The sequence below is a fragment of the Tiliqua scincoides genome, chromosome 4 (assembly GCF_035046505.1).
Source record: "Tiliqua scincoides isolate rTilSci1 chromosome 4, rTilSci1.hap2, whole genome shotgun sequence".
NCBI lineage: Eukaryota > Metazoa > Chordata > Lepidosauria > Squamata > Scincidae > Tiliqua > Tiliqua scincoides.
This window is the reverse complement of record NC_089824.1, coordinates 6548657-6564295: the sequence shown is the minus strand read 5'-3', so window position 1 is coordinate 6564295 and position 15639 is coordinate 6548657. Positions and strand designations below refer to the sequence as shown.

Sequence of the window (15639 nt, the reverse complement as noted above, 5' to 3'; positions counted from 1 at the left end):
GCACTTGTTTTCCGTTATGTTAACAAGGTCATCTTCACAGGGGATGCGATGGTGGTTGGACAAAAAGCAAATTTTTTGCTTTGCATGTGTGCATGATATGCTTGTGCAAATTGGTTGAGGTGGGGTAGAGAAATGTATGAGCATTCCAAACAGTATCCATATGAATTCAGCTAATGAGATATTTATCTCATAGTTGAATTTTTAAATCTCACTGTTCCTTGCGATATCAATACTGGTATAGTAGTTTGGGAGTTGGACATAGAACTGGAAAATTCAGGTTCAAATCCCTGTTCAGGCATGAAGTTTCCTAGGTAAAGTGGTGCCAGTCACTACCTCACAGGCTTGTTTTGAGGACAAAAGGAAACATGTACATCACCCTGAGCTCCTTGCAGGAAGGAGGAAATGTAGAAAATAACTGAAGCATGGTGGATGCTCTTAAGCCCTTGGTGGATGGCCACTTAAGCCCCTCTGAATTTCAGAAGCAGGAAATTCAAAATCAGGTGAGCCCAAATGACCAATGCCTCAGATAAAGTGTTTATATAAACCAGCTATAAAACCTCATTACAACTGTACTGCTACAACACAGGATACATAGTGGAAACATTGAGGGAGATAGAACCAGTGCAGCATGACAGCCCAATCCTGAGCTGCCCAGGCTCGGAGGCACCGAGAAGGACTGCAGCCGAATCCTGCGTCTCCCGCGCTACCGCAGGAGGCGCCTCGGGAGAAGGGGATGTTCATTCTCTTCCCCCGAGTAAGGTAAGCAGCCCCACAATGGAGCTACTCACTTTACAGTAAGTGAAAGGCATGCGTGTAGCGCATGTAGCCCTGCACGAGCACCTTGGATCCTGCAGAGCAGAGCTCCGCGGACCCTTCTGCCTCCCGCCCGCCCCCTGGCCCACCATCCCCCACCTCCCGCAGCTCAGCGGTCTGGGAGACTGCCAAGCCACGGAAGCTGGGCAACCGCCCCGCGCTAGCCCAGCACTAGCCGGCGCTGAGCCCTGCAAACGTGCTTTATGGCATGTTTGTGACAGTGCTTGGCGGCACGGAGCTGTGCTAATGAGCACAGGACTGGGCTCTGCGTAAAGTGACGGCCTCTTTCTAGCAGGTTTACAAGGTTCCCCCAGTTTCGGAACAGTGGAAACCAGAAGGCTCTAGATGCTGACCCACTAAACACTATGGCAAGGCAAGCTTCTCTTACAACTACATATAATAGAAAACGATACATTCAAACTTGTAAATATGAGTAATTTATTGACATACTATGAGGAAGAAGCAAAATTGACACCATACAAAATAACTTTATAAAATATCATTCACATATTTTGTCAAGAGTTACAGCATTTTTGAGCTTGTTACATGTCTTATGTATGGAGGTAAAAAAAACCACTAGCCTAATTCTTTAGTATTAGTTTATAATTACACACACAGGCGCGCGCACACACACACACAAAAGAAACCAAAACAATAAAAAGTTAGTTTGTCATGGGTTTATTGCAGAAGTAGTGCAAAGTATTTTACCTAGCAAGCTGTAAAACAAACATGAAAAGAACCACCTAAGCTTAAAACAGGACAATAAATGTTGAGTTTCACAGTCTTCTGAAGCTTCCTTCAAGAGTGTCTTTCTCTCTCTTCTCCCCCTCCCCATACACTTAAAACAATTCCCTCTTCATCCATATTGTATTTGGGGGGGGGGGTTAAAACCAAGTTAGTTAATTACATCTAAAATCTTGAAGCAACAGGCATATGTGCTTCAAGACACCTGGACATAAACTCCATTTTTTGCATCATTGTTTTCTGGGGTCAATATGGCTCAGCCTTCCAATTAGGTTTCCCTAACTGATTATTTGTTAGCTTATTCCTTAGTCATCATACAAAACTGTTACAAGTCTGAGGTTTCTTTTTCTCCAACTGGGGAAAAAAAAGACAACCAGCCATGTCTCAGCCATGTTCAAGAATTGTCAAACAAGTACACAAACCCAAAGGGAACATATATTGTCTGTTTTACAATCTTAGTATCCTTTTTCTCAGAATGTATTTTGTAAAAAAAAACAAGGTATGTATCCTCTACTGTACAATACAGGGCAGACTTGATACCAACTACTGAATTAACACTAGTAACGATAAGAAAATCTAACCAAGTGAAGAGAGGCCAATTCTCTTGAATTCTTCAGCGATCCAACAAGTACAAAAAAAAGCCAGGTAGCCAGTAACAATATAACTAATGAACGCCAAACAAAATCCCCTATGAAATAAAAGGAACAAAATGCAGCATATTCAGGCTCTTGTTTCAATCTTGAGGTACCTGTAAGTCTTCTTACCTTCTGCCCAAAGTACATTAAAAGCATTTTAATCTTGACTAAAGCCAATTTACAGGACATTATTACTGAGAAAGTGCAGTGATGCTGATCATTTCTATGCAGCATATTAAAGGATGGTTACTCTTTTATAAAATATAGCTTTACTTAATGACCCGTTGGGGCAGTTCTGTAACACATTTTTTTTTCCTGTTGATTGAGTCTCTGCAGCAAAACTCCCTTAGGGTATAGCTTAAATCCTGCCTCTTAGGAATGTTGGTGCTCCACTTTTTTCTTTTCAATATTAAAATTAAATAGCATTTTATAGGGAAAAATTCCCATGCTGTAATGGTTATTGTTTATACAGTCATTTTTTTCAGTTTTGAACAAAAAAAGTATATTACAACTCAGTCTCGAAAAAAGGTACATAGAAATGTTGATTATAGAAAAAGGGTATTCAAACTGTTCTATAAAAGCATGCAGAATGTTACTTTGATAGTTTTATTCCTTTACCTGACATATGCGCACACCACTTCATTATGTGTGTTTCTGTGCATGTATACAAGCACATTTTCACCCCAACATTGCATCCATACAGAGTTCCTTCACAGAACTCCCCTGTACAGGAGGGACTTCCCTATATCAGTGGAGGAAACAGGTCCATGCATGTGGATTTGTGCCCTTCCCAGAAACAAAATGAGGCAACCCACACAAAAGCAGACTCATCCTAATAATTTTAATTGGCAAGCCCCCTTCCTCTTGGGCAAACTAGTTGAGATGCTCCACAGAGCATGATGCATGGCCATGTAAGTGTATGCATAGAAGAGTTTGGGATCTATTTAAGAATAGGCTTTGTTTAGACTTTAAAAAACTCTGTCCACATTATAAGCATTCCATTATGCTGTATATTTTATATTTTCATACACAAAAAATACACTTTAATTTTCAAAACCCTGACACAGTTTTCAGTTTTGCTGTTAAAAAAGGATGCCTTTCTAGCATAGGTGTATGACTTGATTTTGCTATGCGTAGGGACTCAACACAAAAGGCACAAAGAAGAAAAAAACAACCTCGAATGCATCTTTTGCAACACAAAAACGGTTCCTTGTCTTCCAAGAACCACTAATCACAAACTGTTTGGTCACTTTGGACAATCTCATTGATAAATTTGAATAAATTAGCACCCACTGCTTAGTCTGAGGTAGATCCAAACTGGAAAGAGAGCTGGGTCCCCACCACTTTCTTTGCCCCTTTAATTCACCTTGTAGATAGGAGTCAATGTCAGTCACACATTGCAAAAAAACATTATTTTAACAGAGTTTTCAGCATATGTACATGTTTAAAAATAGTGAAACCTCTCTCTCAAACATAACTACATTTAAATTGGGGGAATAAATCAATACCTATATTAATCCCCTAGCCCTTAAAAAAATAAAAATAAAATTACCTGTGTGGTTCAAACCCCCCCCCCCCCCAATGTCACAATTACACATATGGACCAATAATCTGGTTGTATATTGGAACCAAGTTCATGATACACTAACTCTGTAAAAACAGAGATAAGAGATATAATACAGAGAGGGGACAGGGTGTTTCCTTTATAAATTTAACTGATTTTAAAGGATAGAACCATTTAATAATAGTAAAATAAAATCTCTTGTGCCTTCACAGAGAAAGAATTAGTCTTACTAAATTAATGTTTTTGCATATTCAAATCTTGGACAAATTCAATACATTTGTTAAGGCTTAAGTTAAAGTATCATGTAGCATCAAGCAAGCATGCAACTAAAATCCTTAAATAACACACAACGTGTTAATGCTAACCCTCTTACATAGAGCTTCTTTTATAGATGATTGTGTAGAGTGAAGTATACAATTCTATACAGTGAAATGGAAACTCCCAACACTTAATTGCTAATAGGTAACAGTAAAATTGCATTTTTCCTCACGTGCTAATTATATAGTTTGGCCAAGAGTTTCTTTCCTGCAAGCCTGGAACGTAGCAAACACAGGCAGCAAATGGGTGTAAACTAGTTACATGTATTTATAAAAATTAGTACCACTTGGAATAAGACCTTCAACTACCCTCCTATTTTTTTTATAACAAGTTGACCTTTGAAAGATGATCAACACATTCTCCTTCCTTGTAATGGGGAAATAAAAGTAGAACATGAAGTTCTTAGATAATTGTTTTTCCCCCCAAATATTTAAAGAAAAAACTTACAATAATTGTTTAAACTGAACTACAGATTAAAATGCTCCCAAGGAGAGGTCAGTTAATCTAAAATAACTACTACTGACGTTTTGCTATTCTGGATGAATATCTGTCAGCCACATTGGTAAGTTTTCTCCACATTCTTTCAGGAATTTCAGACCACACATTACAGAATGACAAACTTAGATTTGTCACCCCCAGAACTCTCAACAGTGAGGTTCACTGTTTGTTGGTATGAGAGATGTGCATTAATAGTTTACATTTGTAGGTGTATATTTCAAATGTATGATGCAGCCTTCATGGAGAAGGGACAACTCTGTGGACTCTTTGGAAAGTCACAGAAAGAAAAAAGCTTCAGGATTAGCATACCTCCTAAGGAAAGTCTAGGAACATCATCTGCATGATGGATTCAGTAGGCCACAGAGATGGAGAAGAATGTAGCACAGTGTGTTAGTCTCTCTCCCCATATCTTTTCATCTTATAAAAAGTGTCCACAATCTTTCTCATTCATTATAATAAGAGGTAGTTTTTGTTGTTGGGGGGTTCTTAACGTAAAGACAGGAAACAGGCTGACATCCTTTTCCCAAGAAGCACTTTCTCTCTGGCCACAATCTTGATAAATTCTCAAGATGAAGATTAGAATGACTTACACCAGTGGTTCTCAAACGGAGCCGTGGCTCCCCAGGGAGCCATGGAATCCTTGCAAAAAACCTGCCACCACTACACAATGTATAGGATTGTAGCCCTAATGGGAATCACAGCCAGTGGCCCAGTAGGTCAAGGGAGCCACCAGTCAGAAATGTTTGGGAACCACTTACTTAACATGCATTATTCCTGGATGCTCCACTTCTACTTTTGAACACACAGAAGTCCCTAGAAGGAAAACTACCTGAAATACTGCAGGTGTAGGCTACATTTTACTCACTCTATTTTCGCACAGTTATGATGTTCTATACTTGCAGTCTCTCAGCAACAACTCAGCTGTTGTAAGCAGAACTATAATGATACAAGGAATAAAGCACTTCTAAAGCAGCCAGTGCACCGAAGTCCACCCTTGCGCTCTTTATGGGGTTTTGACAGATTAAACAGTTTGAACCACAGATGCAGGGAAAGGCAATCTTCTAAGTCAGGGGTGCCCAAACCCCGGCCCTGGGGCCACTTGCGGTCCTCGAGGCCACTCAATGCGGCCCTCGGGGAGCCCCCAGACTCCAATGAGCCTCTGGCCCTCCGGAGATTTGTTGGAGCCCACACTGGCCCGATGCAACTGCTCTCAGCTTGAGGGAGACTGTTTGACCTCTCGCATGAGCTGTGGGATGAGGGCTCCCTCCACTGCTTGTTGTTTCACGTCTGTGATGCAGCAGCAGCAGCAAAGGACAGGCCAGCTTTGTGCAAGGCTTTTTATAGGCCTTGAGCTATTGCAAGACCTTCATTCATTCATATAAGTTCATCTTTAATGTATTCATTTATGTAAACTTATGTAAATTTATTCAAATTTTAAATTTAATTTTTTTTTCCCTGGCCCCTGACACAGTGTCTGAGAGACGATGTGGCCCTCCTGCCAAAAACTTTGGACACCCCTGCTCTAAGTTATAAAAGAAGTATTTAATACCAGACTGCCTTCTGACAGTTTGACTGCCATCCAAAGCAAATTCCTATAACCCCTGTGATACGCTTATGATTGAAAAGGTAACTACACCTTAGCACTGTGAAGAAACTTGTGGGAAACCTTACTGCTTTCCATCCTAAGTAGTTAATGTAAAAGTAAAGCCAATAACCAACAATCAAGCAGCAGCACCCTCTTCCTGTAAGTTAGATACAATTGCTACAGCTATCCAGGATCAGTATAGATATATCCCTGGTTCACTTAAAATCATGGTTTGCAAAATCAGGAACAAGCACTGAGAACCTACACTTACACTGCTACTGAGAAGGCAAATATTCAGAAAATTAAAAGTCACTCCACTACATACACAAGCACAATGGGGATCTAAGGCTCAGCACCAAGTTTGGAATGGGGATTTATTTTTATTTCTTGCTCTTTCTGGTAAACACCTGCAGCTAATCACTACACCCAAGTATGAATTTCTCTTTCAGACGTTGTGAGCCAGGATCCAAAAGAACTGCACAATTAGTACAGCATACCCAAGAGGTCGCTGACATGGCTTTCTTGAACAGCAACTCTCCCCTTCATGTCAGATGACAACCTACTTTTGTAACTCAGGGGAACTCCAAATGCAGATCATATTCCAACATGATAAGGTCTTTTGGGTATGCCCTAAGTAGCTCTCTGGACCACAGTCATTTTGTTAGTGGAACACATTTGACTCAAGTCTTCACACTATTTATTAGCACTCATGAGTGCCTTTGCTCTCACTTGCTTCCTCCCACCAAACATTGAGGAATGACAAAATTTATAGACAGGCCTGTCTGAAAACCACTAGCAAATAAAGCAAATCGTAAACTTCACAAACATTCTAGAATACAAATACTGTTAATGTCCTAACTATGAACCTCAAAATGACTTGCATTAATTATACTATGTCACAGTAAGTGATTCATGGAGAACAGCCCTATGATACATAAGGTGGCAATCATGACACAAATAAATAAGGAAGCATGATGGGTTCAATCATTAAAAAAAATGATGATTACTGGACATTTTCTTACAGTTTAAGCTGGAGATAAAAGCACCTTTAGTCGCACATGCGCTCCAAGATGTGAGGTGTGACCACATATCCTTAACACAGAAAACGCTCATAATATAAAATATATTCAAGACATTTTAGCATGTTTAGAGTTTAAATGAGCTATTTACTATTGTAAGGAAAAATGCATTTGCACAGTTAGTTTCAAGAAAAAATAGTCTAAATAGTTATCTTAAAAAATATTTAACACATAATTCCACAATAGATTCTAATTAAGTTTAAAGCACCTTCATGTTATCTGCAGTTTAAACATGAGATGATTGTGTGTGTGCTTGTGTGTGTCCCCAAAAAACCACACCACTAGTTTCATGTGGTCAAGGGACCTTTGGACTTGTGTTCTTAGACTACAGTTCTATGTGGCAAACCTCTCCAGAAAGGTCATTTTCAAAATCGTCATGAGAGTCTGCCATTCAAAGAGGAAAACAATTCCCCATTCCTTGGATATATCTATACCTTGTATCCATGCCACAGATCCCCACTGCCCCACCAGCACACATAATGATAAAATGATTCTATTTAAAAACAAATATAAAAATAAAATAATGCAGGTAAAGGTACAGTTGTCTGTTCCACAGTATCAATGTTATCTCTACAGAAAACTGTGAATATGTCAAATTTGTAAAAGCAACTTGCCTCAATTTTTGCAAAGTGTACAAATAATGTCCTATGGATTCTATCCAGATCACTTTTTCTGAACATAAACATGTTAAAGGACCCCATATGGCACATCTTCTCAAACCAGAAGTAAACAAGTCTTTGCACTTCAGGTCTTTTGGTGAAATTTGGCTACTTTCAGCAAATACTAATCATGTTTTAGTAAGGGAAATACCCTAGACTCTTTCAAAGAATATTGGAGGTAGTCTTTAATCTATCAGATAACTGAAAAGTATTCTGCACAATCTGGCCAACTCATTACATTCACTTTTTAATACTCTAGGCAAACACATGAAAAAGAAAGCAAAAATTTAGGTGAGATGGAATAGCATACATGCCATACCAAACAGACAGATCACAACACCACAGTTAGTATGACAGTGACTGAGGCCAATAAAAAACTTAAGAACTTCACCAACAGTGCAAGAGCATGGGTTTCTCTGTCCATAAACTATGCCAAAGATAATTCAACAGCACAGAACAGAGAACAAGGTCCTAGCAGATATATTTGTGTATTGGGAGATCATTTTTAAAAGAGAGAATTCATACCATGGGCTTTCCAAGTAACAGCTGTTCTTCTAGGCTGCCAACTTAATTAGTATGGAAATTTCAGGAAGGAGGGGGAAAGAGTCAAACAGCCTGGGAAAGAGGATGAAGTGCAACTAGCCCATATTTTGCTCTGGTTGCTGTTTTCACACAGCCACTATTTGCTTTACATGTGCTAGTACAAGCCTAGATAAATCAGAATTGAAGTTCTCCATATTTCTATTGACACAATCTCACAAACCTTTGCAACCATGGGCAACTAGTAAGAAAGGTTGAGCTGAACTGCATGGCAGAGCTATGGACAGTTTATTACACCAAAACATGTTATACAATTATGCATTTGCAAGCAAAGTGCATTTTGGAGAAGGCGCTATGGAAGGGGGAACAGTAAAATATCTCCAAAATATAATAAAGCAAACTACCATTTGGCAGCTACAAACAGGAAATGCAGAAACTAATACAAGCATTCAGTCCGTCTTCTAATACTGCAAATTGGGCCATTATCTCTAGAGGTGAAACAGTGAAACAGACCATTTCTCTCTTGACTACTGCTAACACTATATACAGTATTATCCCAACAGCTACAGCAGATGCAAACAGAAAGTCCATTACAGTAAAAAGAAAGTTATGAGAATCAGTGCAATTAGTACATTCTGCTTCAGTTTTTCCTAAAAATGATTACTTGAATAGCTTTAGAAACAAGTTGTCAACATGTACGAACATAGAGGGAGATATACTTACTGTGTGGTACTAGCCACAAAGCGCCAAAGCCATTTTGAATTTTAAAATCCATAACTGAATGAAAAAGAAAACTGCTTCTGGAGAAGTAAACTCAAATGTTTAAAAATGCAATTCTGTCTACAGCTATTGATGACTAGGAACAACTTATTTACATTCTTTTCCTTATATAAAAGACCTTATGGCTTAAGTAATGCCAAAGGAGTTCTTCTTTAGACTGTAGCACACAGGCAACACTTCTATCTACAACTCCCAAAGCAAAACATTTACTGTTCAGGCACCTGTCTTGACTCTAAAACATCTAAATATATTTTGCTTAGATAGAAATAGAAAGACTTAGGGCACAATCCTAAAGCAACGCTGGACAGGCGCAAGTCACTTGCGCCTGCCCAGGAGGATCGCAAATGTTTGCACCTCCTCAGGAGCAAGCCGTCCCAGCAACGGAGGTGTGCTAAAGCATGGAGGTTGCATCCAGTCTCCACGTTGGCTTGCCCAAGGTAGGTTGCATCGGCCAAGCTCAGTCGATGCAGGGGTCTGGGGAGGAGGCGGGAGGGCAGAGTGGGCGGGGAGCGAGAGGCAGGACTGGAACCCAGCTGTTATGCCGGATTCCAACCCTGTTCCTCAAGCAGTGTGGAGCAGCTGCAAGTCAGTCCGCTCTCCTCAGACTTATGCCATCTCTGGAGGTGGCGCAAATCCGAGGAGACCCATTGGGGCTTCAGTGGCTTACCCGGTGGTAAGAGAAAGAGTTTCTGCTTGCCTCCGATTGAACCACTTTGGATTCCTATCTTGCACTGGATACAGCGCAGGCTCCTGGCCTGCCTATTCCAGTGCAAGATAGGATTGCGCTATCAATTCTGAAAATGGTATCTAAGCCTCAAAACTGGAACTGGGGGAAGGGAACTACAGACTAAAAAGTGTATGTTGCCAAGCACAGAGAAGCTGATTCAATTATCAAGAAGAAAGGAGGACATTTGACTTCAGGGGGAAAAGGTTTGGTGCTCTCATAGTAGCCTCGCAAATCAGTGGCTCGTGCCACTAATTCCAATCCAATCTTCCCTGAAGGATTTCTAGCAATTAAAAATACAGAAAACTACAAAGAGCCCTCGTGAGGGGCTATGCAGCAATATGTACATTAGGGCAGTAAGTAACACAGGTATCCCCAAATTATGTGTAAGCAACACTTGCCAACCCCATGTCTAACATCCTAGAGTGGGAAGAGTTAAGACACACCTATCTGCCTTGAAGAACTTGGCACTATCATGACTCTTCCGTAACTTGGACATACTTGTATGCCTCTCTTAGTATTACACTTTTACAGGAATTTTGACACAAGCTTATATGAGTCTACCATACAGTCATGTACCTCCAGAATATTACAACTATATGAAGCAGGGGAACAGTGCTAACGCACTGCAAAACTTTCCTTCTCCCCTTTGCAAACCACATTACAAGTCAACCTGGAGACGCTGCATCTATTCACGCAATACATCTTTACATGTTGGACACTGCCACCAAAAAAAAAAATAAGCCAAGTCTCAGGTTTGAGGGGAAAAGATAACCCAATGATCTAAGCATTATGAAAATATATAACTACAGGACTTCAGCTGCGCATTGCATATGCCAAATCAAATCAGCACTAGAACATTAATGAAACTAGCTGACTTGATGGTGTCTGTGCTTACGATCCAGGCTAAGGACAAGATGCAAGAAAACCTGTTGGGCCCAAGATGTGATCCAGCTTAGATACTGAATCCATAGTGAGCAGAGATGCAGTCCTTACAAAGATTCTCATACATCCCTGACATAATCTCTGGCCAGCTGTGCACAGCATCTGAGTGAATGGGTAGCAGAGGCCTCCCTCTTATGCTCCAGATGGAAACAGCGCTCACTGCATCAAGAATGAGTATTTAAAAGGCACAAGAGCCCAATTATAATATATTTTGCTTCTAAAAATTAAAAAAAAATTGCTTTAGTTACCACTGCTGTTTTATGGTACAGAAAAGCAGCATTTCTATTGCTTGCTGCACTCTTAATATTTCAATACTGTTAATATTTTACAACAAATAAAGCAGGAAACTCTAAATTAACCTGGCAGACTCAAATCTTGTGGGTGTTTTGTTTTGCTAACACTTCCAACAAGCTTCCTTCAAGATGAGGGTTCTGACTTGGCAGTGTGAAACCAACAACACAGCTCTGGCTTTGACAAAGCTATCGGCTCTATTCTTCCATATTAAAGAGGTGTTGCATGTAGTTTAAAGCACCAAGCAGAATAGTCCAGGCAATAGCACAGGTAAGCATCCAGCACAGTCTAACCCTTGAGGATGAAGTAAGACAAAAACTGCAGCAATCCCAGGGAATAGAATTTTGCAACACCTCTTTGGCTACAAACTGCACATACCAGTGCCAACTCCTATCAATTACGACAAATTAATAAGACCATGACACTAAAAATGCATACTGTTCCTTCCACTGACTACAAATGTGATGATCAGATCCAGGTTCCTCACTAGTGGACAGAGAGGCATTTTCTTTAAAGCCAAATTAGCCAAAAAGACAGCCATCTTTGCCTGCGGGTCTACACATGCAACATATAGGTGCTGCCTGTAGGGCATATGGGCAGATGTGGGTTAAAACCAGTTTTGTTATGAAGCGATGTTAAAGATAAAAGGTAACAGATTGGATCCCCAGGTACACGTAACTATCCTGGACTCCGCCTCAGTTTTTGTAAACTATTCTCCTATGCTCTCCACAGAGGATATTTTGGATAAAAATGTATGAAATTCTTCACCTGAGATATTGCTGTGCTTACAAGAGCCACTGCAGTAAACAGCTATTGAGAAAGGTGTATTCTTTGTTTCAATTTGGAGTTTTGGTTTATGCATATATTATAAAAAGCAATTCCTGTGCATATTTAGAGTGCCCTACTTTTTCAAAGTGCATTGTCAGCTGTTCAAAACACGTTTTACAATCCCTCCCCCCTCCCCGGATGTTAAAATGTGGTAGACACTAGTTTGCCATGCATCTAGCACAGAAAAAGCAAAAGTCATTTTTAAGAATACAGTATACAAGATTAAAAGAAAAGGGAAGATAACGAAACACACAGATTTCTCCTTTCTGGCCCAAGAATCATACCTAATCTTCACAAAACCATCATATTTCTTCTGCACAGAAAGGCACACACACGCACGCACACACGCACACACACAAAGTTCCTGCACATGCCAGTGACAAGACAACATTAATTCTTTGGAGAACTATCTACAGAAGAGTCACCTACACAAGCACCTGACAACAACTGTGGCACACATTTATATTCTGGAGCTGGCAATGCAATGGAAGGGTTGAAAATGCTAGTCAACAACAGCCATGAGACAGGGCTCCTTGATAACCAGGCCACTCAGTTCTGGCTAAGATTCACATCCTAGCCTATCACTTTTTGCCAGATTTAGATTCAAGGTGATAGAAAAGCAAGGACAGAATGAATGGTTGGCATCTCAAGTGCCTGATTAAGACAGATGGCTAATCAGGACATAACTTCAAAAGCAGGAGATAAGCTTTTAAAAGATCAGCGTGTTCACCTACTGAGTCGTAGTCAAACTTGAACATGACCTTCACATTTCAACATCTCTCCAAGCTGGAAAGTGCAACAAATCCACAAAGGAGCTACACACTACGTGTTAAGAAAAGGATGTGACAACCTACTTTCCATAATGATAGAGACCCTGGCGGGATCCTATTTACTTATCAAGCTGCTGGAACTGCAATGTCCAGATTAAAAAAAACAACACCACACACACACTTTAAAAAAAGAATAAACGCACGTGACACTGTCTTGCCTCAAAACCTTGATGTTCAAGCCACATCTGTTTGGGAACATGAGGCACTGTTTACTAGGTGCAGAAGTCAGATCCCTAAAATTTAATAGGCAACAATTCAAGCATTTTTAACACAGGTATCAACTATCAGTTCTATACCACCATAATAAGCCTAGCACAGCCTAACCCCTCGTTCCCAATTCTCAGAATGGAGAAATGGGCACTAAAATTTTATAACATTGGCTATCCAGGAGAAAGAAAATAAATTCTAAGAAATCTTAGGAATGTTTCAAAAATTAAAAGATATGTAACATTTTCTTGCTGTTTTGTCTGATTTAAAAGTCCAACGAGATCAGATTAGGAGAAAAACTTATTTTTTTCTATATCTTGGTAGTGTTCCTGTTGTCATTAGTGCAATGGGTGTCTGTGAATAATCATTTATATGAACTCTGTGCAAATGTACAGAAGTTTTTGTTCTCAGTAGGTCTCAGTTTGAATTAATGCTTCTCCAAATAGAATGGCAAACCCTCCAGACTCAGAGGCCAATTCTATCCAACTTTCCAGTGCTGATGAGGCCATGCCAATGGGGCATGCACTTCATCCTGTGGTGGTGGGGAAAGCAATAACAGAGACCTCCTCAATAAAGGGAACGTTTGATCCCTTACCTCAAGGCTGAATTGAGGCTGCATCAGTGCTGGAAAATTGGATAGGACTGGACCCTGAGTTTCCCTTATACATAAGATGGACACCTTCTCCCTCATGTACATACTTCCACTTCTATATCCCAGATGATCAAACAGGTAGATCGTTTTTTGTGTGTGCTTATAACTCAAGGACTGTTCTTGTGTGTCCATGCCTAAACTACAGAAGTGTTAGCTCTACTCTGTTGAATTAACTCTTCAAAGTCTTCCAGGTACAAGCTAAATTATATATGTGTATACATAAATCTCTCAATGCTATCACTCTAAGTCAGTTGCATATTCCTGCTTTTGAAAGGTGCAATACACCAAAACATCACCACAAGTTATCCTCTATTAATTTCAAGGGGATATGAGCGGTCTTCCATGCAAACCCTCTTGAGAAGAATAGAGAACTTATGAAAACAATGATTGGTGAACTGCACCCAAAATCACTAGTGTCCCCATGATAAGGTTTTCATTTCCAATATCCAAAGCATTCTTGATATGTTAACAGAAACATGTTAAGCACGCCTTAGTAAATAAAAATAAATAGCATCTAGTCTATCATGTTAATACTGTGAAACATATATAAATTTTACATTAATTCAAACATAACAGTGAAAAAGATTGTACTGTATCACCACAGACCCGTATTCTTTAGAAAAACTTTGGAAAATTAAGTGTCACAGTCCTAGAGGACAAACTCCATGATTAGTCATCAAAATTGATTAAAAAAGAAAAAAAACTACTTTTTTTAATGGCACACTTTGTTATCTTTCAATGGGCCTAATAAAAAGTATAGATAATAATCTCCTTGTTTCTTCCTGAAATATTTCCATAATTCATTCTATGAAAAATTTAAACGCAGCACAATGAAAGACATTCAAGAACTTCAGAAAATACTTTTGCCCTTAGACCCATACAGACTGTTCACTGAAATAAGACAGCCAAGGATAAACCAGATTTCTCTCCTTTTGCATTGCAATTACAAATAAAAATTAAAAATTAAAAAAATGAATTCATCCAGAATGATCAAGCTTTTCAATGGTACCCACATTAGCGCTCTGTTTTCTTTTCAGAAACCAAAGCAAATTCATAGCTTTATATCAGTCCATTAAAACTGATCTTAACTGGTTCTTTTCAGATTAGTTAAAAACAAATATTTAAGGAGAACAACATAACTTAATGAAGTGTTTAAGCCCTGAGATCACAGCTTTTGTTTCTGTTACAAAATATGGGGTTTGATTTTTTTTCTTTTTCTCCTAAAAAGCTCTTTGCTTTTGGCAAATCCACACTTCTAATAGCTGTGCAATTTTTGTAATGTCAGCAGTTTGAAATCAAGTCTGAAATTTTGGACGGAAGGCTTCTTTTAAAATGGAAAATAAAATACAATTCAAACCTAATAAAATAAAGAGGTATCACTCATTGCTGGCTGTCGCTATAGCTTGGGCAACTGTTGGTCTAAGTGCAGCTGGTCTCCTGTGAATCCAACTCTGAACCGAGTTATTTAAATCACTGCAACATGTCAAGCAAAGTACATGGTGCGTAACGTATCCTGATGAACCTGAACAGCTTTTGCAAGTGCTTGATGATCTCTGCCATTGCTTTGACCAGAGGTGTGACTTCCTTCAGCACTAGAAGATGTGGGGGGGGGGGGGGGGAAGAGGAGAAAAAATTTGTTTAAATAATCAATCTTGAAATATATTTTCATATAAAGATGATTCTGTTGTAGAAAGACTTAATATAAGTTACAGCACTCAACAAAAAAATGCATTCTGATGGGTTGCTAAGAGCTGAATCCTAGGCATGTCAGTAGACATTCAAGAACTTCAGAAAATACTTTTGCCCTTAGACCTATACAGACTAAGCTAAGCACATATGTGATCACCAAGCTAAGAAGATGTGCTGCCAGCTTCACAGCTAATAGCAATCTCGTGAAGGCAAGGACAGCTGGTAGGAGCCCTTTAAAAGGGGGGAAACAAAGCAAGA

General features: G+C 39.5%; 1 protein-coding gene across 1 annotated transcript in view; it reads right to left on the bottom strand.

The window, feature by feature from the left end:
- Positions 1-11206: 11206 nt before the first annotated feature.
- The window catches only part of AGO2 (argonaute RISC catalytic component 2), a 41876-nt gene continuing 37443 nt past the window's right edge, over positions 11207-15639 (bottom strand). The window contains exon 19 of the mRNA XM_066625639.1: positions 11207-15284. Coding sequence (XP_066481736.1) covers positions 15176-15284 — 109 coding nt within the window. The 3' untranslated portion in view covers positions 11207-15175. The remainder of the gene's footprint in view (positions 15285-15639) is intronic.